The sequence below is a fragment of the Myxocyprinus asiaticus genome, chromosome 20, assembly GCF_019703515.2.
Source record: "Myxocyprinus asiaticus isolate MX2 ecotype Aquarium Trade chromosome 20, UBuf_Myxa_2, whole genome shotgun sequence".
In the NCBI taxonomy this organism is placed as follows: domain Eukaryota; kingdom Metazoa; phylum Chordata; class Actinopteri; order Cypriniformes; family Catostomidae; genus Myxocyprinus; species Myxocyprinus asiaticus.
The window spans coordinates 16057629-16082243 of record NC_059363.1 but is presented as its reverse complement, the minus strand read 5'-3'; the positions used below and the strand labels follow the sequence as shown (position 1 = coordinate 16082243).

The 24615-nt window shown below is 39.1% G+C and overlaps 1 protein-coding gene across 5 annotated transcripts in view; it reads right to left on the bottom strand.

Moving 5' to 3' along the window:
• LOC127411150 (latent-transforming growth factor beta-binding protein 1-like) overlaps window positions 1–24615 on the bottom strand; it is a 161288-nt gene that overhangs the window by 94807 nt on the left and 41866 nt on the right. For 4 of the 5 annotated variants that reach the window (XR_007892224.1, XM_051646504.1, XM_051646506.1 and 1 more), the window contains exons 4-5: window positions 6494–6645; window positions 643–810 (exon numbers count right to left, since the gene is read on the bottom strand). Coding sequence is in view for 4 of the 5 variants with exons in the window: in XM_051646504.1 (XP_051502464.1) it covers window positions 643–810; window positions 6494–6645 (320 nt within the window). In the remaining variant the exon portion in view is untranslated. The remainder of the gene's footprint in view (window positions 1–642; window positions 811–6493; window positions 6646–24615) is intronic. The other variant, XM_051646505.1, reaches the window with a different exon arrangement.

The following is a 24615-nucleotide window of genomic DNA, read 5'->3' as shown; positions in this document are numbered from 1 at the left end:
TAGCTCTGAACGAAAAATGAAGAAGAACTTTGCCGTGAGTGTATCGGAGCCTTAAGAAGTGTTTGAGATAACTGGTCTGCTCTCTCAGGAGTCTCAGAAGAATGCAAGCTCTTTTCAGGAGGCTGAGCTAAGAAGCGACAGGAATCTAATGTGGACCAGGAGAGCCGTCAGGCAGAAGACTTTCTGCTGTGTCATTGCCACATGCTCTCAAGCCATTCAGAGCCTTTGTTGTGAACTATTGCTGCGAGAAGTACTGAGGTCCAGTCATGTAGGTTTATTGACACAGTCGAAAGCATCTTAAACTTTTCCGCAATATGTGCCAGGCAAGTGAAAACTCCCCCGAACGGCTACTAGAAACACATCCAAACACCAGCCATAATTACAGACCTGTCTAAAGCTGGACTTAGTGTAACAGGCCCGGGGCCAGCTGCTCTGCATCGAGTATTCAGCAAACAAAAGTGATGCACACATATTTAACAAAGTCCAGTTGCCAACAAAGGAATTAGCCATTTTGCAATGACCTGAATGAATTAAATATCCACAGATACACAAGCACACCACATCCCACAACATACTTGAGCTGGAGCCCACCTTTCCCACAAGACAAGAAAATTAAGAACATAAGGAGACAATGTCACTCACCAACTCTAAAGTTCGGGGCGGTGAGGGTGTCTGTAGCATGTCCGTTCTCACTGATGATAGTGGTGGTATTACCCTTCTCACAGCTGTTCTGACAGCGGCCATTAATGCAGGTCATCTTGCAAATAGTTGGCGTGAAGACCACCTTGATCCGGCCGGTGTGGTTCCCTACTGCAGCCCAGCAGAGCAGAGACATCAAGAGGGAAAAGAGGGGAGAGAAAAACATCAGTCTAGACGGCATGGTTTTCATAAACAACTTAGAATGACTCTCACTCTTGTAGGCAGTGTCTGACAACGTCTTGAGTTCAGCCTTAAAAGAGTAAAGGGGGAGAGAGAGAGAGAGAGAGAGAGAGAGAGAGAGAGAGAGAGAGAGAGAGGCTGGAGAAGGGAGAAAGTTTCAGTTGTCTTGTCTTGTCTTTTCTTAGTCTTCTGTATGTGTTCCCCTGTGACTGTCTGATCCCTTTTTCGTCAATTCCCTCCTTTTCTCTGTCTTTGTTCCAATATCTCAGTCTGTGGAACATGAGGAGGTGACTAATGGGAAAAAAATAAAAGCAAGAGAGAGAAATAGAAGGAAAGAGAGGAGAGGCCAGCAAACAAGTCTGGGATCAGCCCCAAATTTCATGGAGGACTCGGACAGAGTAGCCGCACAACTCCGAGCTTACACAAAGAGGAAAAGTGGGAATTTCAGCTTTTCCTGTCTAACTTTCTCCATTCTCTTCTCTATCTAATTTTTTTCTCCCTGAATCTCCTTCTCTCCCCAGTATAAACACTTCACACCTCCATCTGAAAAATGAGGGGAAAACAAATCTCCAAAAATAGTCTGCCGTGAGTTCTTTTTAATGATGCAACTTCCACTAACAAAGTGTGTGTAGAGGAATCTACTCGCACCTATTTTCACCTCTCTTCTACCTTTCCTCGTTCAAGTCAACATGAAATAAAAATGTACTCTATTTTCTTTCTTAAAATATATTTCCAGTTTTATTATGAATGATTGATCAGTGCACATTATTAAAAAAAAATATAAAAATAAAAAATGTCATTGTAATCTTTCATTTTCAACTAGACCTGCATCTGAAATGACTTTCCCTTTCTGGTGATGTCACCAAGCCCCTTTATACTTTAACTCCTCTCACCAGCATAAACATTTCACACCTCCATATGAAAAATGCAGGGACAACAGCTCTCCTAAAATATTCTGTCTTGAGTCCTTTTTAATGATGTAACTTCCACCAACAAAGAATGTGAAGAGGAATCTCTTTTCTTCTGATTGAGCCTCTGCCATTCTACTATTGAGTGAATTAGATTATAGTCTTATTAACCCCCTGGCATCACTCAGAACATTTACTGCACATGCATTTTAAAACTTTGATTTCAGTCAGACTAAAACAATAATTTGTATTTGCTAAGGCAGGCTAACAGACCTAGATTGTAGCTCAGCTTTTCCAGCATGTTAATCGGACCACAATCTGACCTCTGCGTTGGAGATGCATGACATGTATTCCCGGCACTTGCTCAGCAGACACCCTTCCTTCCTTCCTTCCTTCCTTCCTTCCTTCCTTCCTTCCTTCCTTCCTTCCTTCCTTCCTTCCTTCCTTCCTTCCTTCCTTCAAATATTGGCCAGTCAGGCAAAATAAAGTGGCATCTGTAGACCTTTCTACCCTGCTTTCTGTCTCTCTCTCTCTTATTCTCTTTCTGCTTGATTACTCGTCCACTTGTCTAGTTTTCTATCTGCGTCCTGTTACTGCTGTACTTTTCTCTTACTCTGTACTTTGACCCAGCATCCACTATTACTCATCCATCATCTATCTATCCATAACGACACGATACGATTCGATATTACTGCACATTCAAGCAGCTGTAGATGAGGCAGGTTTAGTACACCAACATCTTTGTTATAATGCTTTTTCTCCCTCTCTCTCATGTAAAGCAAATCCACCAGAAGCTAATGTCTAACCTTTCCTCAAAAATCAAACAATGTCACTGCAGACAAAACACCGACATCAGTCAGCTAGCTATTCATAACATTAACACACACACACTTACACCTGTTATGAAGTGAGTGAGGAAAGTAATTTGGTTAGAGTGTGTCTTTATGGGGAGAGGGGCAACAAGAGGAAGACACATGGATTCCAGTGTATGCAGTAACACAGTGAGAATTAGATGACAAGAGATAAATGGCTTTACCAGGCGCACCGCATGCACACACAGAGAGCTGCTGACAGGCTGTCTCTCGTGTAGGATAGACCTCACCAGGTGTCAGACTGACAAGAAATTGAGAAACTATTAAGTCTCCTACCATTACCCACATACACACACTTTTTATTTAAAGCTAATTATAATTTCTACAGATAAACCCTAACCCAATCCCTACCACTAAAATAAAACCGTTTGAATTTTTAGTTGGGTTGTCAATCGATTTTAATCAAATTAATTACGTAAAAAACCTGCAAAGGAGGGCTGGTCGAAAGTGGAGATTTATAGTAAAAAATGACTTAAAAATGGATGTTGCTTATGCTGAGTTTACACTACACGATTTTAGGCCCGATTTTCACTCACCGACAGTTTTGTGGAGTTCGTTGACAAAAGTCAGAGCTCGCTCCCGTGAGCGACGAACGCAATGTATGAATTATCAAAGACGCGATCTGAGAGAAGCGCCGATGTGTTGGCGATGTCAGCGAGATATCTAGCATGTTAAATATCTGGACCTGTCTGCGATTCCAAATCGCGCAATGTGAAATGTGTTTTGACTGAATACAACTGCAGCGTTGACCAACAGCCAATGAGAGAGCAAGAAACGGGGCACGGGAAGTTTCAGTGGGAGGAGTCCTGATGTACCTGCAACAGATGTCAACTAGCATGGCTGCAGAATCAAGAAAGTCTCATTGGACTGAAGAAATGGAGGAAAAATTTGTGGAACATTTGATGTTTCGTCTGAACTGTACCGCAACCGGGTGGAGAAAGAGAAGAGTAGGAGAGAAATTGCCAATTCTCTTGGACAGTCAGGTAAGCAAATAGGTAGATTTTTCAGTTGGAGGTACTTTTTTACATTGTAACCAATAAAATATATGATGCCTTTAGGTGATTAAAAACATACACATCATATTCTGAAATGCATAACATATGATCATGTATTTGTTTTTGTATCTCGTATCACTTCTCGCATGTACTCTGTTGTGAAATATAATTTGGAGTCCAGGCATAGTCGTGGGGAATGCGTCAATAGTGAAATGTTTTGTAATGTGTTCACCCCTGTCGCTGATTCCTCGTGTAATTTGAAAACCCTATGACTTCCATGACAAGACAGACAGTTGTGTAATGTAACTGTTCCTTTAAAGGTTAATTTGCTCTATTTGTAGGAAAATTCCTTATAGTGGAATTTAGATACGGTCAACATGCCTGATTATTTGCATTCATTTTTGTACGCATAAAAAACATTTACTGTATTATTTACTATATCCACACACACAAAAAAACAACATTTTCTCTATCATTTCATTACTCCATCCATTAAGACCAAAAATTAACATGAGGTCAACAAGACGTCATTAAGATGCTTTTCTCTCATGACTTATAGACATTACTAATGTAATGCAATATGCAAAGGTTTGTTTCCCTTTGAAAGGAACCCAGTCACTTCTGTATGATTAGACATCCAGTCAGAGTGTGGTTTGGTGAGTGTGGTTTGATTTTCAAAGCACCAAGAAACATCATGTCTGACCACAACAACATGCAAAAACAGTTACCCAACACACTGTTGGCTCCTCCTAGCTCTAGCATTATAGCAGTGCTTTGGCTGTATTCTGCAGAGCAGTCCCAGCTAATGCTGCCAGTCTACAGGGCAGGAAGAGGGATAATAGATGTCATGCTACACATTACTTCTTCTGTCCTGTCCCTTCATTCACAAGCAGGACTACTGTATATAATCCTCTCACCTGCCTCTTAAGAGCACTTCCCTCAATGACCGTTTATCATTTCATTGTCCCTCTCTGTCTATTTTCTCTGGCCTTCCCTCATGGCTGGGTTTTTATCTAAAATTACCTGGAGAAAATGAGGCTAATAACTCACTCTAGACAGTGCAGCGCAGAAGGTAATGCTTAAGTCTTTATATGATTTCAACCAAAGGATTTGCTTGGGGGGAAAAAACAATGACTTAAGTGCTGACCTGCAGCAATACAAAATTACGACAAATGAGAGAAATGCAGAAGTGTTAAGGGTCTGACAAATGCATATACGTAAACAAAAGTGAGATCAATCTGACAAAACCTAACTTTGGGCTCACTCAGGAACTCACATAGAAAAACAATTCCTAAAACTAGGCAAATAGGCTACTGTATATGAATATAAAATAAAAAGGCTAAACAAGTCTTCTTTTCGGGGTAGGATTAGATTGTGGGTTAGCGGTAGGTTAGGGAGTTCAATCAGCATCAGCAAGGTCTAAAACTCATATACCTGTGGTTGTGAACCCTCTCACAACTACCTTGTACTGCTCTGTTCATCTGTGCTACAGCTAAGAGGGTACTGTCATATCACAGCCGACACTGAGCTGAATATTTCTAAGCGAGTCAGACAAGCTGTCACTCTCCTCACAGAATGTTCCAGGCTCTGAGATACGTCATTCTGTCAAACACTGAGGAATGGAAATCCTTCGTGCACAGTCAGCGAGACTTGTTGAAAAATAAAAACTGATATGTGAAATATCATTTTGAGATGCTGATGTCATTCCACCTCAGAGTGGATGCCAAACTTCTCCAACAGAAGGAGATGCTGTGAGATCGCCTCAACATGTTACATTTATAGTCTGATATCCAGATACAAGTGGCATAAAAGTAGGCATGCAGTACCACAAAATCTGATTGCATACAGAACAAACTAGACTTGAAGTGAATAGAAATTAGTACAGTGTTCATTTTAATGAGATCATGACGAAATGCTCCTAAATGAGTTGAGGGTCAGCATCAAGTTAAAAATGATTTTATTGGCCCTGTTCCAAAGGCTGCTCTCAGCCCATAATGTCTTACTTCAAGACCACACTTTAGTATTGCGGCATAGACTGTCGGGTATAACTATTAGTGGTTTAACCACTAATAGTTCTAAACATAAATAACTAATATTGGCATTATATTCATTCATTTTTTGTTATAGCGTAATTTCCTGCACAGATGCTTTGAAACAATGCCTGTTGTGAAAAGCGCTATCCAAATAAATTTGACTTGATTTGTCTTGGTAACTGCAGTGGGGATCACAAGTGCAGGCTTGGCAAAAGGACGCATCAAGCGCACATTATGGTCTCAAATGTGCGCTCATGAGCACCCTCCTGAATCATACAATGACATAAAATGATCCTATAGTCTTGGATACATGTGAGGCCAAAAGACTGCAAGTCCACATCAAGCAGGCCATTTGGTAGAGGTCTGCTGTGTTTTGTGACCAAATCTTAACAATCAATCAAGAGGGAACAACCTCAACAAGTACTTTAACTATAACAATTAAATATATTTTAATAATTTTTCAAAAAAAGAAATTGAAGTCAGAGCTATATTTCTGGTCACTATAATGAAGAAAAAAAAAAAAAAAACAGTAACCCACAAGAGGCTGTACGTTACAGTGATTTTACCATGAGTAAAGTGTGTTATTAGGCATGACACACAGTGGAATTTCAGAATTTAGAGTCTGCACTCTCAGTTTTATAAAGTGTCTTTTACAGCAGCTAATGGTTGCACATTCTGATCTCATAGAATATTGGAAACTCTGTCACCTGAAACCATCTTCACATGCTGTGATAAATCAAAAAAGCATAAAAACACATTTATATGGTATGAAGATATCCAGAGATCACTGGAGGAACAGTACTGACCGTGAATTGGGTTATGTCGCACTGAAAGCGGGACGGCCCGGTTCAGGGTGGGCCCTACTCCGTGCGCCTGCGTGTGAGTGTGGTAGTTTTTCTGTTGGACCATTAACTTCTGGCTTTTGCTCTGGTGCATCATGGAAACTGGATTTTGTACTCTGCAACACACAAACATTTTAAAAAGGTCAGCAATTTCTTTTCTATTACCCACATTTTAAATGTTTCTGTCTGCTGCTCTCTCTCTCTCTCTCTCTTTCTGTTATAATGATTTATATACATATTGAAATATTCATATACTTTATTTATTCATGTATTCGTATTGTAATTTATGTGGTTTTCACTTTGATTAATTACCAGCTCAAAGCCATATGGAAAATTACAGAAACCTAAACACAAAGACATACTCCTAGTTACATGTAAATGAAACCTGCGATCATAAAAACATATATAAACCTGTAAAACATATAGCAGTCATATGAATCAAAATCATTTTTTATTATGAACTGAATGATTATCACACAGACATTTTAATGTCAAGAATATTGAACATTCACACTCATACATACATGCATACATACACTTCAAGAATCGCAGTCAAAAATCTATCAAAAACAAAAAAACATCTCAGTATATTTAAATGCAGTATAACAGAAAGACCTTCTGCCACAAGATGCATTTTATAAATAATCCATACATACTTATTCGTTTGAAGTTCCTGTTACTATTACTACTACAGTAATAGTTAGTAACTGTAACATAATCTTCAAACAAATATGGTATTCCCTGTTTTAAGACCAATATAAAAAAGAGATGAAAAGTCATTCTATGTTATATTTTTACCTTATCATGTATATATTAGAGGTCTGCAACCCGACCCGGGCTCGATGGGACCCGAGAACCCGACGGGTTCGGGTTTGGGCTTAAAAATCATTCGTGCTGGGTAGGGTCGGGCCACACGGTCTTTATTTTAAGGCCTGTGCAGACCTCTAGTATACATTAGGGCTGTCAATAGATGTATAGATATTGATATAGATACACTGTAGATATATACATACTGAATATTAGGGATGTCTATAAAATGTTTTAATCCAATTAATAACATAATGTGCATGGCTATTCTGATTCGTCTTCTTCGGTATGGAGACACACTTAAGATCCTCAAAGCAGCTAGAGAAAAGGGCAAGCTCACCTATGGCAACTCTACTATCATGATATTTCGTGACATGTCATCGACCTTGTTCAGAAAGCAACAAGAATTCAGCGCGCTCAAAAGAATTCTATGTAATAACGACGTCACTTATGCTATGCTTCATCCTCCGACGTTGAGGATTCAGCTGCCGGAGGGACAAAGATCCTTTAACTCTAAAGCATCAGCAGAGACTTATCTTCGACAACATCATCCACACTTGACTGCCGGATAAGACACCAGCAAATGGCATATCAAAGAATTCCGGGGATCCATAGTAAACTCTACTAAAGTAATCACCCAAAAACCATGCAAGAATAACTGTACCAAAGTAATAGGGGTGAGTGGTTTTTCTTTTGGATGAACCTTAACGATACAATTCTGTCAAGGGTAAACTATATATTTAAAATCCGGTTTGAGAAAAACGTGATTTTATTTATCATATTTTGGACTTTGATCAGCTTCTTACCTTGATTGTTAAATTGTTTACTAAAATATGGAAAATGGTGGGAGTGGTAGGGGGGGTGGACAGAACATGTTTTAGTTATTTAATTTTGGGGCTGTTTAGAGATAATTTCTTAAGATGCCCCTAGATACAAATATAACGACTAATCTGTAGTTAATGTCAAGTATACTGAATTATAAGTATGTTACTTGGAATGTCAATGGGTTAAATCAAAGACTTAAAAGAAAAAAGTCATTCTATACCTTAAGAAAACATAATATTGGAATCGCTTTGCTACAAGAATCACATTTGACTGATTCTGAACATCAAAATCTTAAAAAGCAGTGGCCTGGACAGGTTTTCTTTTCTTCCTTTACATCACAATCCAGAGGAGTGGTTATACTTATTGAAAAAAATATACCCTTTCAAATGGAATCTGTTGATAAAGACAAATTCGGTAGATATATTATTTTAAGAGGAATAATTGCTATGCAAAGAATAACTTTGATAAATGTATACCGTCCTGAAATGGAGGGTGCTGATTTTATTCATAGTCTATTTTTCAAATTTGCATGTCCTATTGCAGAACTAATAATTGGAGGGGACTTTAATGTAGTCATGGACCCAGTACTAGACAGGTCATCTACAAAAATGTCAGCATTAAGTCAAGCTGCCATAGCTTTGAAATATGAACTTTCAAGTTTTAATTTAATCGATATATGGAGATTTAAGAATAAAACAAAAAAAGAGTATTCTTTCTACTCACATAGGCATAATAATTACTCCAGGATTGACTATTTTTTCGATTTCAAAAGCGAAGGACTATTTGATTGAATTATGTGACTATCTACCAAGAATATTATCAGATCATGCCCCTTTACTTATTTCAGTGCAACATTCTTCGGAATTGCCGAATTGTAAGCTTTGGCGAATAAGTAACCATTTATTGAACAGTTTTGAAATGTTGAGCTTTATAAATAATAATATAGACAACTTTATTATTACAAACATGAATTCAGCTTCTTCAGGTATAATTTGGGAGGCTATGAAAGCATTCTTACAGGGCCAAATCATAAATTATATTTCCAGTAAGAAAAAACAATATCAAAATAGGTTACAATTACTCAAAAAATAAATTTTAACAATGGAAAGAGAACATTTTAAGACTAAAGATGCTCAGCTGTTTCAACAATTGCAATCCAAAAAACTGGAATACAATATTTTGACATCCAAAGAAGCAGAAAATGCACTTCTCAGATCACGACAGAAGTATTATTAGCATGGGGATAAGATTGGAAAAGTATTAGCGTGGCAAATAAGAAAAGAAGAAATTGGTAAAACTATAACTACAATATGCTCGTCAGACAATAAATGTATTAAACACCCTAAATTAATTAACCAAGAATTCTTAGATTTTTATAAATTGCTGTACAAGTCTCAAGGAGTAGATGTAGCTGAAATCCAAAACTTTTTAAGTAAATTGGATATCCCAGTCTTATGTGATAATGACCGAGAAGAACTTGAGAAAGAAATTTCGAAAGAAGAGTTCAATTTGCAGTTGTTGCACTGGCTGGAGGTAGAACACCTGGTTTGGATGGTTTCTCGATGGATTTTTATAAAACTTTTTTTTTTTAAATTAGCCGATCCGATGCTTTCGATGTATACAGAGGCAATTCATAAAAAATAATTATCAGAGACTTTAAATCAGGCTTTAATTACAGTTTTGCTGAAACCTGGCCAAGACCCTAATCTATGTACCTCATACCGACCAATCTCACTGCTTAATTCTGACTATAAAATTCTCACTAAAATGATCATGTTACGGTTAGAGCAGGTTTTGCCTAGTTTAATTCATATGGCTCAAACTGGATTTATTAAAAATAGATCCTCCTTTGATAACATACGGAGGCTTATGAATATTATTTACTCTGCAAAACAAAAAGATTATCCAGTGATTACTCTTTCTTTGGATGCAGAAAAAGCTTTCGACTGAGTAGAATGGCCTTATTTGATAGCTATTTTGCAAAAAATGAATTTCGGCCCTAAATTTATTGATATGATTCGTATGTTGTATGGAGGTCCGTCGGCAACATCTTTAATTTATCCATAGAATCCCCAGTATTTTGTATTTGATTCTTATTTTATTAAGATAATGTACCGTATCATTTTCTGTATAAACCTAATGACTACTGAACTTTTGTTATCAAAAACCTATCAATTATCAGCTGTAATTGTGTAATTTGTGAATATCTTGTTAATCAGGAGACACATTTCACAGCTGTGAGAAATCGGATGTGAAATGTAATCTGCTTTTCATTTCTATTAGGATGAAGAAAACAGGGATGCAGTTGCTCAGAAACAGGAACTTCGGACAGCTGCGAAGCCTCATAAGGCGATAATGCACAGGACTAAATCAGGGTCAGCATCTCAAAATAATAGGACTGACCTCAGATCTGTCTGATGGGATGGGTGTTTAATAGAAACAAGGAACAAATCTGAATTCCAGATCTGTATTATAGGCTATGTTCAGATCAGGCAGTAAAAATACATTTGTTTGGTGTATCTGACTCGAGTCTGTATAGATTTCTGTAGAATCAACAGCAACACAAAGTAAAAAAAATTTTTTTTTTAAATAAACACGAAATCTGATGTTTCGGATGCGGTTTTTGACAGAGCTTAAAATGCCCCCATCGCTTATGTTCTCCTTGTGATTTCAGCACAGCAGTGATATGCCATGACAGAGAGGGAAAATTTCCAGGTTTCCTGGCCTCTCTACACATTGACAGCTCCTCTCAGTTGATGTATGAGAAAGTCTCTTGGCATCATGCTGATGCTTATTTAATTATTATCTATGCAACTGATGTAAATGCACCGGATATTGACTACACTGTCTGAACAAACAAATCTGAATTAATTACTTTCAAAATGACAGTGCAGACAGTCAGTCCTACAGACAAGATGAAAACCAAATCAGATTTGTTTACAGTAGCTATGTTTCCATCCAAGTTGCAAATGTAATTTATGCGAAAAACCATATTACCGCAAAAACAATGTGCGAATAAAGCCGCGTTTCCATCCAAGGGTGTTCAAAAGGACAAAATCGTCACTTCCAGAGAAATTGTTTAATTGTTTATTAATAAAATACTGGCGGTTTAGAGCATGCAGACAAAACACTGTAAATAACTTTGTCTCATGTTTGGGAGCGACAGCATGTCACACACTTCTGAGCACTATATATGTGCGTTCATCCATCCTTATGACTATACCGTGCACATCTATAAGATATTTTTCAAAAGTGTCAATAATCCTTCTGTTCCGTACAGTTCAAGTTTGTTTTCGACTTATTTGCTCTGCAAACTCTTTGAAAGCTTTGGATTTTCTAGACACTGTTATTTCAGGATGACCAGAGCAACATTTCAGATGTGATGATTGGCCACAGGTTAGTCTAGTAATGAACAAGTTTTTCAGTCACATGACCTTTTTGATGCACATCTTTTATTCCTAACAAATTCAATAGGAGTTTATTCTGTAAATGTGTTTTCATCATAGTTTATGCGCATTTCTTCTTATCGAATTAAAAATGTATCCACCTCAAGCGATTATATAAATTTTTTATACATATACATGTGCATTTTGGAGATTTATTCTCATATTGGTGTTTCCATCCAGCACTTTTTATGTGATATCCCAAAATGTGCATAAAAAAACATAGCTAGTGATAACAAAGCCTTGAACAGAAGGATATGCTGCAGATCTACAACAACCGCACAACAAAGGGAGATGTATGGACAAAAAGTGTCTAAACAGCTTTTGAATTCTGATCACAAAGTGTAAAACAATCAAAAGGGCAGTTACACAAAAATGAACAAACAACACAAGAATATTTACTGGGAGATTGTAAACAGAGGGTGTTTTTCCACAGCATTCTCTCGTCTTGTCTTTCATCTCTCTTTTGATGTGCCCTGGAGAGATCTCATTTGAAAATGTATGTTTATGCTGGTCTTAATGTTATGCAATGTGTTTAAAAAAAGGGGTAAATATTCTCGCCCTCCAGCAGATTCTCACACTCTCTCTCAGACAGCTCTATTTCTGTGCCATGCATGTGTACCAACAGACACAAACAGCTTAAAGACCAGTCAATTGCCTCTGTGTTTATAACTACAGGGTCAAATAACACTGGCACACACATACACAGACCTACACACACATAAGTGAAGGTTTTGGCATCTACTACTTTTATTCTAGTTAGAACTATGGAAAGGGTGAATGCCAACACACTTAGAGACACACACAAGTCAAGCCCTGAGCAAGGCCTAATTGAATTTGTCTGGGAAAAGCATTTAATAGCTCCCAGCAGCTCAGTCTGAGAGCTTGACATCCAGTCTAGCACACACACCAAACAAACAACTTCACCAGATAGTTCATCAACAACACGCAAATGCACAATCTGCCAGCTGCACCCCACAACCAAGATCCACCCCAAAGACATAGAACCTCTGTTCCAAAACCTATAAAGATCTGCATCTGTGCCTACTGCCTAAATAGGAAGCTATCTTCTAAGGAACTATTCTAACTAAAGGCTGACTGATATATTGCCGAGGCCGATAAACCAGCCGATATTTGGTATTTTTTTATTATCTGCATTGGCTGATATTTTTTTCCGTTTGGCCGATTAGTTCCTTAATTCTAGACTGCATCAACGTTTGCCTGCTTGCTTGTGAAGGAGCCATCTGAGACATGCAAATGATCAGTCACAGTTCGTTTTGGGCTGCGTCTGAAACTAGGAAAGTGCTTGTGGGGGTCTCCTGAAGCTGTCCGAATTCTTTGTATGCATCACATCTTGATACCTTCATCTGAATGATTTTTGAAGGCAGCATAGATTTGAACCATCAAATCCCACAATCCTGGGCGTGGATCCACAGCCGATGAGCTGAAGAAAGAAAATGGCGGCCGAAGAGGCAGTTGATAGACAGTTTGTGTATAAATGTACGTTTTTTGTTTTTTTTTACACTTTTTCCAACTTTTGATTTTTTTTCTAGCGAGAAAATATTATTGTAATTATTAAATATACACTTGGTTATCACCAAGACTCTCTTGATTTGGTTCTAGATTAATAGTCCATTGTGGTATGGTTGGACTGAATGAATGCTGGTATCCTAGCAACAATGTGACGTAGTGCTGCCTCAGAAGCCTGTCCTAAACCAGTTTCCGGAGATACAGTATCTTCGTACACAAACGTTATATGTTAAGTGACTGACAGGTCAGCGAGGCAACAAGGTAGCTCCCTTTGGATTCGGATGCAGCCTTGTTGTTAAGTGCCATCATGTTACAATAAAAACAGGCCAGTGTACAACAATGTCTCATTTAAACGGCCCCCAATATCAGAGCTACAACAGACATGTACAAGGTCATGATGTTTAAAGTGCTCCCGCATTTCAGTTCTCTCTCTTCAGCAGTTCCCTGTAACGGTTGTCTTGTCGAATGATAAAAAGGCAAATATCAATAAAACGTCTTTCATACACTTTCTGCAAATATGCTATCTCATTTAAACAGATTAAATTAATAATAAAAATGTGGTGCTTGGCTATGCACAAGTCGCAACTACGATGCTAGGTGCTAGGTGCATCACTAATAAAGCCAAGAACATTAAAAGCCTGAATGGGTTTATAATTTTAATGCCAAACAGCACTCATCAATTGCCAAAGTTGTAATGCCAGGGCTAATGAGAATAGAGCTCTGGTTTCCAAAAGGAGAATTGAATTTTGTATGTGTGTCAATTATTAATTTGTGTCTCTCATGTTCCTATGCCAGCAGGCATCTTGTAGTTCTTCCTCAACAGGTGAACAAGCTGGCAGCCACAGCAACAGGGAGGACATGTCTCTCTTTTGGTTCTCTCTCTCTTTCCCATCCCTAGTTTCTCATCTGACAGGTGCCTGGACAGCGTGGGCAAGCAGGTCTACTGCACTAAATCTGATGTGATCCATGAATACAGACTCTGATTCAGTGCCAGGCAGCATGCTAGAAATCAAACAACACACAAAACCTGACCAGCCCAGCACCTGAGGATCACTGACACAGTTCAAACACACACACACACACTCTCACCCTAACCGCATACACACACCAACCACACTGACCCACTCTAAATACATACACACTCGAGCCAAACCACAGATGCACACCCACACACTTTCTAAATACCTAAACACCCACCACATAACCAGACATGCACAAATACACACACACACGTAATCTGCAAATACATTCAAACACATAAGCACCAACAACACACACGTGCACACCCTCCCTAAAACACATAGACTACTCTCACAGCTCTCATTTACACACACAATACCACATGCACACACAAATGAGGACAACGTCTGTAAAAATATCAGTCCATAATACGCAATCCACACCACACTCTCAAGAGAGGGAAAGACACATAGAAGTCTGATGTAAAGCCCAACAGGTCAGAACCGCAGCCGAGACAGTCAGCGTGTAAGACTATCCCTGACGAGAACTCTCCCTGAAGGGCTTACTGAAGCATTTCAGTGCCACATAACACACCAGTGTAAGATGAACTGAGCATATTTATGCATGTGAAATACAGCATTCTCGTACATTTGTTCTGAATGTTCAGAAGACGATGGCATAAATCTGTTAATAAATGTGTGGCGTAACGTAAATCATCGTAGAGGAACGACTGGATTTGTGCCCAAATGTTCGCTGTGGTCAGACAATTTTTTATAAAGCTAATGCATGTTCAGCTGAGACAATTAAGCTGTGTTCAAGCTATAAATGATTTCTTGCTCAACTGTGGACCTACATTGGACATTGGATAGACCTTAACCACCATAAGGAGTCAATGAAACCTTATGGAGATTGAGCAAAGTTGATAGTCTAAGCAAAGTAGCATCATATCTTTAGAGATGCACCCTCATGTTGCTTTCACACTAGAGGTTTTGGTGTGGACAAGGTTTCAATTAAACCGCAAGGTTTGGTTCATTTGAGTCTATGAGCGAGTTAATCATAGACTCGATACACAGTACACTGATGCTAGCTTATGTGAAAAATTGGAGAATACAAGAAAACCGTGTTGATGTGACATTTGAAATCTTTTAATTATATATTAATCACACCTGTGCACATTGGATGAGCTGGTAAGAATCAAGTTTAAGGTGCTTACTTGCAACACGAAATCAGGGAAATGGGCAAAAATCTGTGTGTGTCACAGTCTGTCTCCATCATTTTCTTCAAGGACTCTTATTTTGAAGTTTTCCACTGGACTACATCACCCATAGTTCACTGCCCTAATCACTTCCATCTGTTCATCGTCATCCCCACCTGCCTTCCATTCCCTCATTAGTTTTTTGTGTATAAATAGTACACTAGATTTCTTCATCATTTGTCAGTCCTTGAAGTGTTGTGTTTATTAACTGTATTGCTATATTGATAAAGTGTTTCCTTGTTTTGTTATTTTGTGAAGTTAGTGCTATTGTTTGTTCTACTCCAGCATTTATAATTAAAGGATTTAAAGATTCTACTCCTGCGTCTCTTCTCTTCCACTCCTAGACACCAACGTTACAGTGTGCTGATTGGTTTATGCTTAAACTGTTTATGACCTTACCCTGATAAAGGAAATAATCGGTTGAAGGTTCAGTTTGTCAATGATCACCAATTAGTAGAACGCAGTCCAGATCCAGACCTGAAATCATCTATTATGGATATTCAGAGACAAATAAATTGGTGAGTCTAGTTTTTTGGATTGAATACTCAGTTCATAGTTAATGTGAACACAATTAAGAAGTGGACTGCTTAATAAATGACTACATGTTGAGGATGCTGTGCATTTTGCAAATGTACTATGGTTCAAAACAAAATGTTATAAGAGCAAAGTGAGGAAGGGGTGGGGGGGCAACAACTGAATTCAGTTTCAGACTCAGGCAAGCATATTACAGTAAGTGTAAATACAACTCGGACACAAAACAATGCCTGAGCAGAAAGGAGGTTCATTTCTCTATTTTAATTCTTAACATGTTCAAAAATCTCATTGTTAATCAAATCATTGACCTTTAACTAAACTGCGAACTGAAGTCACCTGGCAACACTGACAGTTTTTTTTTAAACCAATGAAAGAGAAAATACTTGATGAGGAAAAGTTTTTACAATGTTAGTATAAAAGTGCTTTATATTTTTCCTTTAATGTGAGATGTGGTTTGCAGGCGGAAAGTTCACAGCTGCACCTCAGTGTCTGTGGCCAGTAATTGAACAAACTGTGTGGTCCGTGTTCAAAAATATCAATAAAAGCCACAACAAAAGAACAGCGGGATCTTTTATGGTCCCCACACAAAGAAGTTTACTGAGTACAAAGCCAGTTTCATCTGATTTTAGTGGGCTGTTTTTGGATTTGATCTTTTGTGATAAGTGGGGAAAAATATTCAAAGTTCTGTCAAATAGATTTAAACATGGAAAAATCTATTTAGTTTTGTGAACATTTGCAGAGTTTTATGTGAAGGCCTGAATACACAGTATTGTAATAAAATGGCATCATGGGATCCTAAATTATTATTTTTTTTTATTTAAACTATAAGGAGAGTTGGCACTTGTGAAAAATCTTGCATAGTGACAATGTCTCCAAAAATAATGCCATAAATAGTTTTCATTTATCAATTAACATCATACAAAGTCCAGTAAACATAAAAAAAAGATAAATCAAAGTTTGGTGTGACCATCTTTGCCTTAAAAACAGCACCAATTCTCCTAGGTACACTAGGGTGGTTTCACATATAGTCTGTTTTAAATGAACCAATCCCAGTTCAGTTAAAGTGAACCAGAAAGGGAACCAGCTGCAAATGACCTCAGTGCTTTTGGTGTTCAAATTGTAAGTGGACTTAAAAGAGGACCCGGATTCTTTTTTGGTCCTTTTAGCATGTGGTCACAGAACCCTTGTTGTTCACACTACAGCTTCTTAAGAACTCAGAAACCATGGCTGTAGATATTTTGAAATTTGGCTAGCAATAACTTGTAAACCTATAATTGTGATTATGACGATAAATTGTCATACTTAGTGTATGTATGCCTAATACACATACACCTTAAGAAGTAATTTATTCATATTTAACTTGGAATCCTTTAATAAAATAGGGTTATATTATTTATTTATGACTTTAAAAAATGATTATTGAATTGTTTATATAAAAATATTGCACAGGGACAGAATGACATGAAAAGTATTATTTTAAATGTTAAAACATTTTCAAATATTTAAAACATGTCTCTCTTTGGTCAACTTTTACACTGTTATTTATGAAACCCAGACAGCCCAGCCATTTATATTATTTTATGCAATACTATATTTCTGTCCTACATTCTTCACTTTCACACGTTATGTTAAGGCTCTCCGATAAAGCCCTTATTTTGCATGAAGGAAAACATTTGAGATTCTGCGTGTATTAGAAAATATGTTTCTTCATCTATCATCTCCAGAGCAATGGAGCAAGCATCTCCTCCTCCATGAATGAACTAAGAACATTACTCAAACATTAAATTAAAGTGAAATATCAAAATCCTTGCTTGTATTTTCGCATGAGTTTGGCACGAACCTCCACAAACAGTACGCACGTCAGGGCGCTTCAAAGTGGTTTATCTTGATGCGCTGCTCTGCTATGACTGCGGCCAGTCTGAGGTTCATTTGGAGAGCTCACATTACACGACAAGGATGGAAAATGAGATAAGAAAACGTGGTCATGGTAATCATGGTATTTCTATATTTGCTTAAAATTCCCTTATTTGAACAGTAAAATGTGATTGGAATATGAACTACACAATAAACACGGTTAGATCAAATAAATCGCAGACAGTATGTAATGCAACTTTGTATGGCAAGCCTCAAGGTACTTATGTCATAAAGAAATGCAAAGCAGACTGGTACTTCTTCATTTTCACATCGAACAAATCAATCCAACCAAAAAAATTACACCAACTCTCTGTTCCCATGTCTATCTGTCAGTGGATTACCAGCTTTCTGACGGACAGGCAGCAGCTTGTGAGACAGGGGAAACTCACTTCCAGCACCTGTACAATCAGCACTGGTGCCCCCCAAGGATGTGTGCTCTCCCCACTACTCTTCTCCCTCTACACCAATGACTGCATTGCCATGGACCCCTCTGTCAAGCTCCTGAAGTTTGCAGATGACACCACTGTCATCGGCCTCATCCAAGATGACGACGAGTCTGCATACAGAAGGGAGGTTAAACAGCTGGCTGTCTGGTGCAGTCAAAACAACCTTGAGCTGAACACGCTCAAAACGGTGGAGATGATTGTGGACTTTAGGAGGAACATCCCAACACTGACCCCCCTCACCATTCTAAACGTCACTGTGGCAGCAGTGGAGTCATTCAGGTTCCTGGGCACTACCATCTCACAGGACCTGAAGTGGGAGACCCACATTGACTCCATTGTGAAAAAGGCCCAGCAGAGGTTGTACTACTTTCGCCAGCTGAGGAAGTTCAACCTGCCACAGGCGCTGCTGATACATTTCTACTTGGCGGTCATTGAGTCTGTCCTCTGCACTTCAATAACTGTCTGGTTTGGTTCAGCTACGAAATCAGACATCAGAAGACTACTAAGGACAGTTCGGACTGCTGAGAGGATTATTGGTTGCCCCCTGCCCCCCCTTCAAGAACTATACACTTCCAGAGTGAGGAAAAAGGCTGGAAAAATCACTCTGGACCCCACTCACCCTGCCCACTGCCTTTTTGAACTGTTGCCTTCTGGCCGACGCTTCAGAGCTCTGAGCACCAGAACCGTCAGGCACAGGAACAGTTTTTTCCCTCAGGCTATCCATCTCATGAACAGTTAAATTTCCCCATTGAGCAATAACTATGTGCAATACACAGTTTAGTCTTTCTTATATTTATCCAACACATCCAACCTCTTCTGCCATTTCATTCCTCTGGGAAAAAAAAACAAAAAACAATTGCACTGTACATAACAGATTTGTTTTTACACTGTACATAACAGATTGTATTAGATTTGCACTACCCATGTGTATCTGTGTCTGTACGTATGTGTATATTAGTTTTTAATTTTTTTTTTTATTATTATCCATGTCTTGCTGATGTTTTTGTATTGTTGTACACTGGGAGATCCTGTCACCAAGACAAATTCCTTGTATGTGTAAGCATACTTGGCAATAAAACTCATTCTGATTCTGATTCTGAAAAGGACCCACAAACGAATGTTTCGCTTTTGGGTCCTTTTAAGGGGGTCTGAGATCATTTGGGTTGTTCACATATACACATTATACCGCTCTGAGAGCGCTTGGAGTGCTCAAACAAACTAGGTGTGAAAATGCCCTTAGACACAGTTTTTCTTGGTTGTTGGCAGAGAGGATGGATGCTTCAAGCATCTTGGAGAACTTGCCACAGTTCTTCTATCTATTCAGACTGTCTCAATTGCTTCTGTCTCTTCATGTAATCCCAGACCGACTCAATGATGTTGAGATTCGTGCTCTGTGGAGGTCATACCATCCGTTGTAGGGCTCCTTGTTCTTCTAGGATATGTTGAAATATAAAATTGATATTTCCTATAATACGCTAAAAGCAGAATATATAAAATAACCGTTTAAGAAAAACATTTCTGTGAAAAATATAATGAGCCTAAGACTTTTGCACAGTACTGCAAAGCAAAACTGCAAATGAGGTTCACAGCCAGTGATCACCATGCATTTTCGTAGAATAAAAAAAGATTAGCCTTTTTGCGTTTGATATTACTCATTTTGTGCACCAAAGGAAAAGGTTATATAAGTTTGGATCGGCCTGAGGGTGAGCAGATAATAATAATAATAATAATTCCTTACATTTATATAGCACTTTTCTAGGCACTCAGAGCGCTTTTACATAGTATAGGGGGAATCTCCTCCACCACCACCAGTATGCAACATCCAACTGGATGATGCGACGGCAGCCATAGTGCACCAAACGCCCACCACACACTAGCTATTGGTGGAGAGGAGAGTAGAGTGATGTAGCCAATTCAGAGATGGACATTATTAGGAGGCCATGATGACAGAATAGATGACAGAATTTCCAGTTCAAATTAATAATTGTCACGTTCTTCCTCATGTTTCCCTAGGACTCCTATTTTGAAGTTTTTTCCCAGACTACATCTCCCATAGTGCACTGCCCTCACCACTTCCATCTGTTCCACATCATCCTCACCTGTCTTCCATCCCCTCATTAGTTCCTTTGTGTATATATATATATATATAGATATATATATATATACCCTCCAGTTTTGTTAATTGATTGTCAGTTCTTGTCCGTGTAACACTTGTGTTAGTGTGTTTATTTGGTTTATGGTACTCCACGTTGTTTTATATCTTCTTCATTAAAGCCTGTAAATTGATCCATAGCCTCTCCTTCATCATCTCTACTACACAATCATGTGACAATAATATGTAGAAGGTGCAACTCGACTGGACTGATGGTGTAAATTTGTGATTTACACCACACCGTTTAGGACAACCACTTTTAACCAACATCAATTGGAAGCTGCATTCAAAATTCACTTGGCTCATTGAATGGACATGAAATTTCTGACATGACCCACCCATAGTATCTCCTGTTGCACTGGTAATCAAATTGCATTATGTCAGGTGTAGAGATTACGTAAATCAGCTGTATGTATGTTTGCTGATCAGAACAGCAGCAACCAATAGGATAAGCAACCACTTGCTTCTGGATTCTGAAAGCTTGCACAAGAGTCAGTGCCCAGTGCTGCTTTTGTGGCCCTCAAGCCACAAGTTTTACTTTTTTTTTTTAATTCACTAATGTTTATTTGCCCTAAAATTATTCTGCACACAGGGAGCAGAAGTATGAGTTGTTTATATTGAATTTTATGATACTGGGCTGAGAGTCAGAATAAATCATGGTAAAATGAATTGTAATTGTTTTTTGTTTTTTGAGTGTGACACACATGCTACAGCTCTGCTCACCTCCTCTAATGTGTTTATTGTAGCTCCACAATATAATAACACATTTTCTATTTTTCCCATTTTCTGAAAAGTGAGCAACTTTTCCAGTCATACAGTAGTTTACAGAATTGAAAAAGCTGAGAATGCACTTTGTAAACTGATCCAATGCAATCCAATATATTTCAATGAGCTAGGTTTGAAGAAAAAAAAGGAAAGAAGATATAATAAGGAATATAGTAGGTATATAAAGAGTTATAAACATGAGTTCTGATTCCAGTCTCAACAAAATAGCTGGCGCAACCTTGTATGCTGGCAGACATGCTGAAATTAAATAGAAAAAAATGCAAGGTATTTATTCTCTCTCACTTGATTTGCTAAATCTAAACTGAAGAGCTGCACAGGTCTGAACATCCCTGATCTTCAGATGGAGATGGTACTTACAACTAGGCCTAAAGGACAGGAATAAACACAGAGAACCTTTGTTTTTCACATAAATTGACTCCAAAAGTGAGAGATCATAATACAAATTTTGGATTTTTTAAATAAAGTTTAAAGATTATGAAAAGTTTAAAACAAAGTTATGACATAAAATGAACAAGAATTAAGTGTGTGATTTTTAATATGCAGAGACAAATATAAGTAATTGTTATGCTAATATGAAACTTTGCAATGAAAGAAAATGCATTAAATTAAATACAAAATGAACAATGGATTTTCACAGTTTCTAAAACTCAACTGGTACAGCATTGTACTAGCACCACCAAAGTAATGGGTTTGATTCCAAGGGAACACAAATACATAAAATGTATACCTTGACTGCACTGTAAACTGCTTTGGATAAAAGCATCTGACAAATCCATACATGTAAATGTAGTAGTCTCTGACATTTGGACCCAAGTTTTCCATTTCCTTGTCTTTCTTTGTTTTGACCACTTTGTCTATTCTCCTCCCTGCACTCTCATCCTCCTGTTATTCCCAGAATCTGGCAGACTCCGCTGTGGTTTCTCCCTCATGCTCAGTGAGACTTTACACTGCTCTCTCTTCTAATGAACCCAGTGACCCATATCAGGATGCTTTTGCTCTCTACTGTACCTCAAGTCAGCGGAACGAGAAAGTTCTGAATATTTATTAGATAAATCCATTTGTACTTGTTAGGGGCCCAACTTTGTCACCACTGACACTTCAACTGATATGAAAAACTTATGCATTTATATGCTAATATTGTTTGTATATAAGTGCAGTATTCAAAAGCTGCACTTAGCTAGGTGTACTAACTTTATTAATATAATAGTTCACCCAAAAATGAAAATTCTTTTGTTGCACCAAATACGATCGTATCACTTTAGAAGACATTAATTTAACAACTGGACATTTATGGTGACTGTAGAGCTGAGGAGGGCGGGGCCGGGCTGGAATGAGACACACCCGGTCCCCAATCAGCCTGATGGGGCACGCGAGGGATAAAGGCGGCCGGGGACGACAGCTCGAGAGAGAGAGAATTACAGGCAGCTGTGCTGTGTTTTTAGTTGTGTGTTTTTGTTTGGGTTTTTGTTTAATAAATTATTATTTATGTTGTCAAGCCGGTTCTCGCCTCCTCCTTTCCACTAAACCCCCTTACACTGGTGCCGAAACCCGGGAAGGAGGAGGGATTCCCGTCGCAGAGTCCTCGACACTGCCGTCCACCCAGGGGAGCGCCGCTGCCGTCCGACGGGGGACGGAGTAGCCCGACTACCCGGACGCGGGGAACGGCCGCCGTCCGCGAGGCGAGTGGGGACGGGACTCCACGACCGCCTGGAGCGAGGGAGCCGCTGCCGGGGGCGGAGGAGTGCCCTGCCGTCCCCCGGGAACGCGGAGGGGTCGAGAGAAGACCGCCGTCCCCACTCGCCTCGCGGACGGCGGCCGTTCCCCGCGTCCGGGTAGTCGGGCTACTCCGTCCCCCGTCGGACGGCAGCGGCGCTCCCCTGGGTGGACGGCAGTGTCGAGGACTCTGCGACGGGAATCCCTCCTCCTTCCCGGGTTTCGGCACCAGTGTAAGGGGGTTTAGTGGAAAGGAGGAGGCGAGAACCGGCTTGACAACATAAATAATAATTTATTAAACAAAAACCCAAACAAAAACACACAACTAAAAACACAGCACAGCTGCCTGTAATTCTCTCTCTCTCGAGCTGTCGTCCCCGGCCGCCTTTATCCCTCGCGCGCCCCATCAGGCTGATTGGGGACCGGGTGTGTCTCATTCCAGCCCGGCCCTGCCCTCCTCAGCTCTACAGTGACTATCTGTGATTTTTGGAGCTTCAATAGTCGGATCACCATCCACTTGATTTTAAGGACCAACTGAGCTGAGATATTTTTCTATTTTCATTCAAATGTGTTCTGCTGAAAAGAGAAAGTCATACACACCTGGGATATCATGATGGCGAGTAAATAATGAGTAAACTATCCCTTTAACACCCATTGCGCTTTCATGAGTGCTATGAGAGAAGCTAATTTAGAGTGGCTTATGAGTTCACGTAAGAACTTGTGTTAAGTACTAAAATCAATGCAAGTTCTCAAGTGAATGTGTGCCAATGAGAACGAGCTTCTCTCAAAGCACTCATGAATGAGCTTTAATACATTTAAATACGCAATAAATGTAATTCTACATATATTTGGGACACAGGGTTTAAGACTACTATAATGCGTGGGAGCCACTAGCTTTTACAATGAAACATTTGGGAGCCAAATAAAATGTTTCCACAATTGCTCATTATATTATTCAGATGCAATTTCATCTATGCTCAGGTTTTTTAAATTTGATGAAGCCAAATATTGAGCTTTTATATAATAGCAAGTTGGCAACTAGAACTAGATCCTTACATTTCAGAGGAATGTGTGGATAGTTCTTGCCAGTGCAAAACTCGATGCCACAATGCTAAGTTTTTTGCCAGGGGACTATGCAGTTGTTAAGGTGTTTTGAAAGTTTAGCGTTGCTATGCACTTGCTAGGTTGTTCTGTTAGCTTACCAAGTGACAAAGTCAAAAGAGCCCACCTCATGTCTCTAGAATATTCTGCTCTCTAGATATTGCTCTGGTATGTCCATCAAAAATCACCTGTCCTCATCAAGCTGCAGGATTTGAGGTATCATTTATGTTTGTAGTACAAACGGTATAAAGCAATAACATCAGTGATGCTTGCCTTAGCAAAGTGTTGAGAAATTCATTATGTTTCATTACACTTTTGACCATTAGTTGCATTTTGGAGTTCTTTGAAAGGCTAAATGAAATGGGACTTGAAGCTTGTCAGAAATAGGTTGTCTATCCATCTCTAAAGCCCTGTTCACACCACCAGCAACATCGTGCAAGACAGAGACACCATCCCAATAATTTTCAATGAGAGCACAGCGACTTCCAGCGACGCGTGCTGTCGCGACCGTTGGCGATAGAGATTGCCATGGGAAGCAACAAGACAATGTAGCTCACGTCATCCGTCTCCAGGGTGTGTGGGATACTGGAGTCAACTCGAGTGCAGGCAAGACGGAGAAG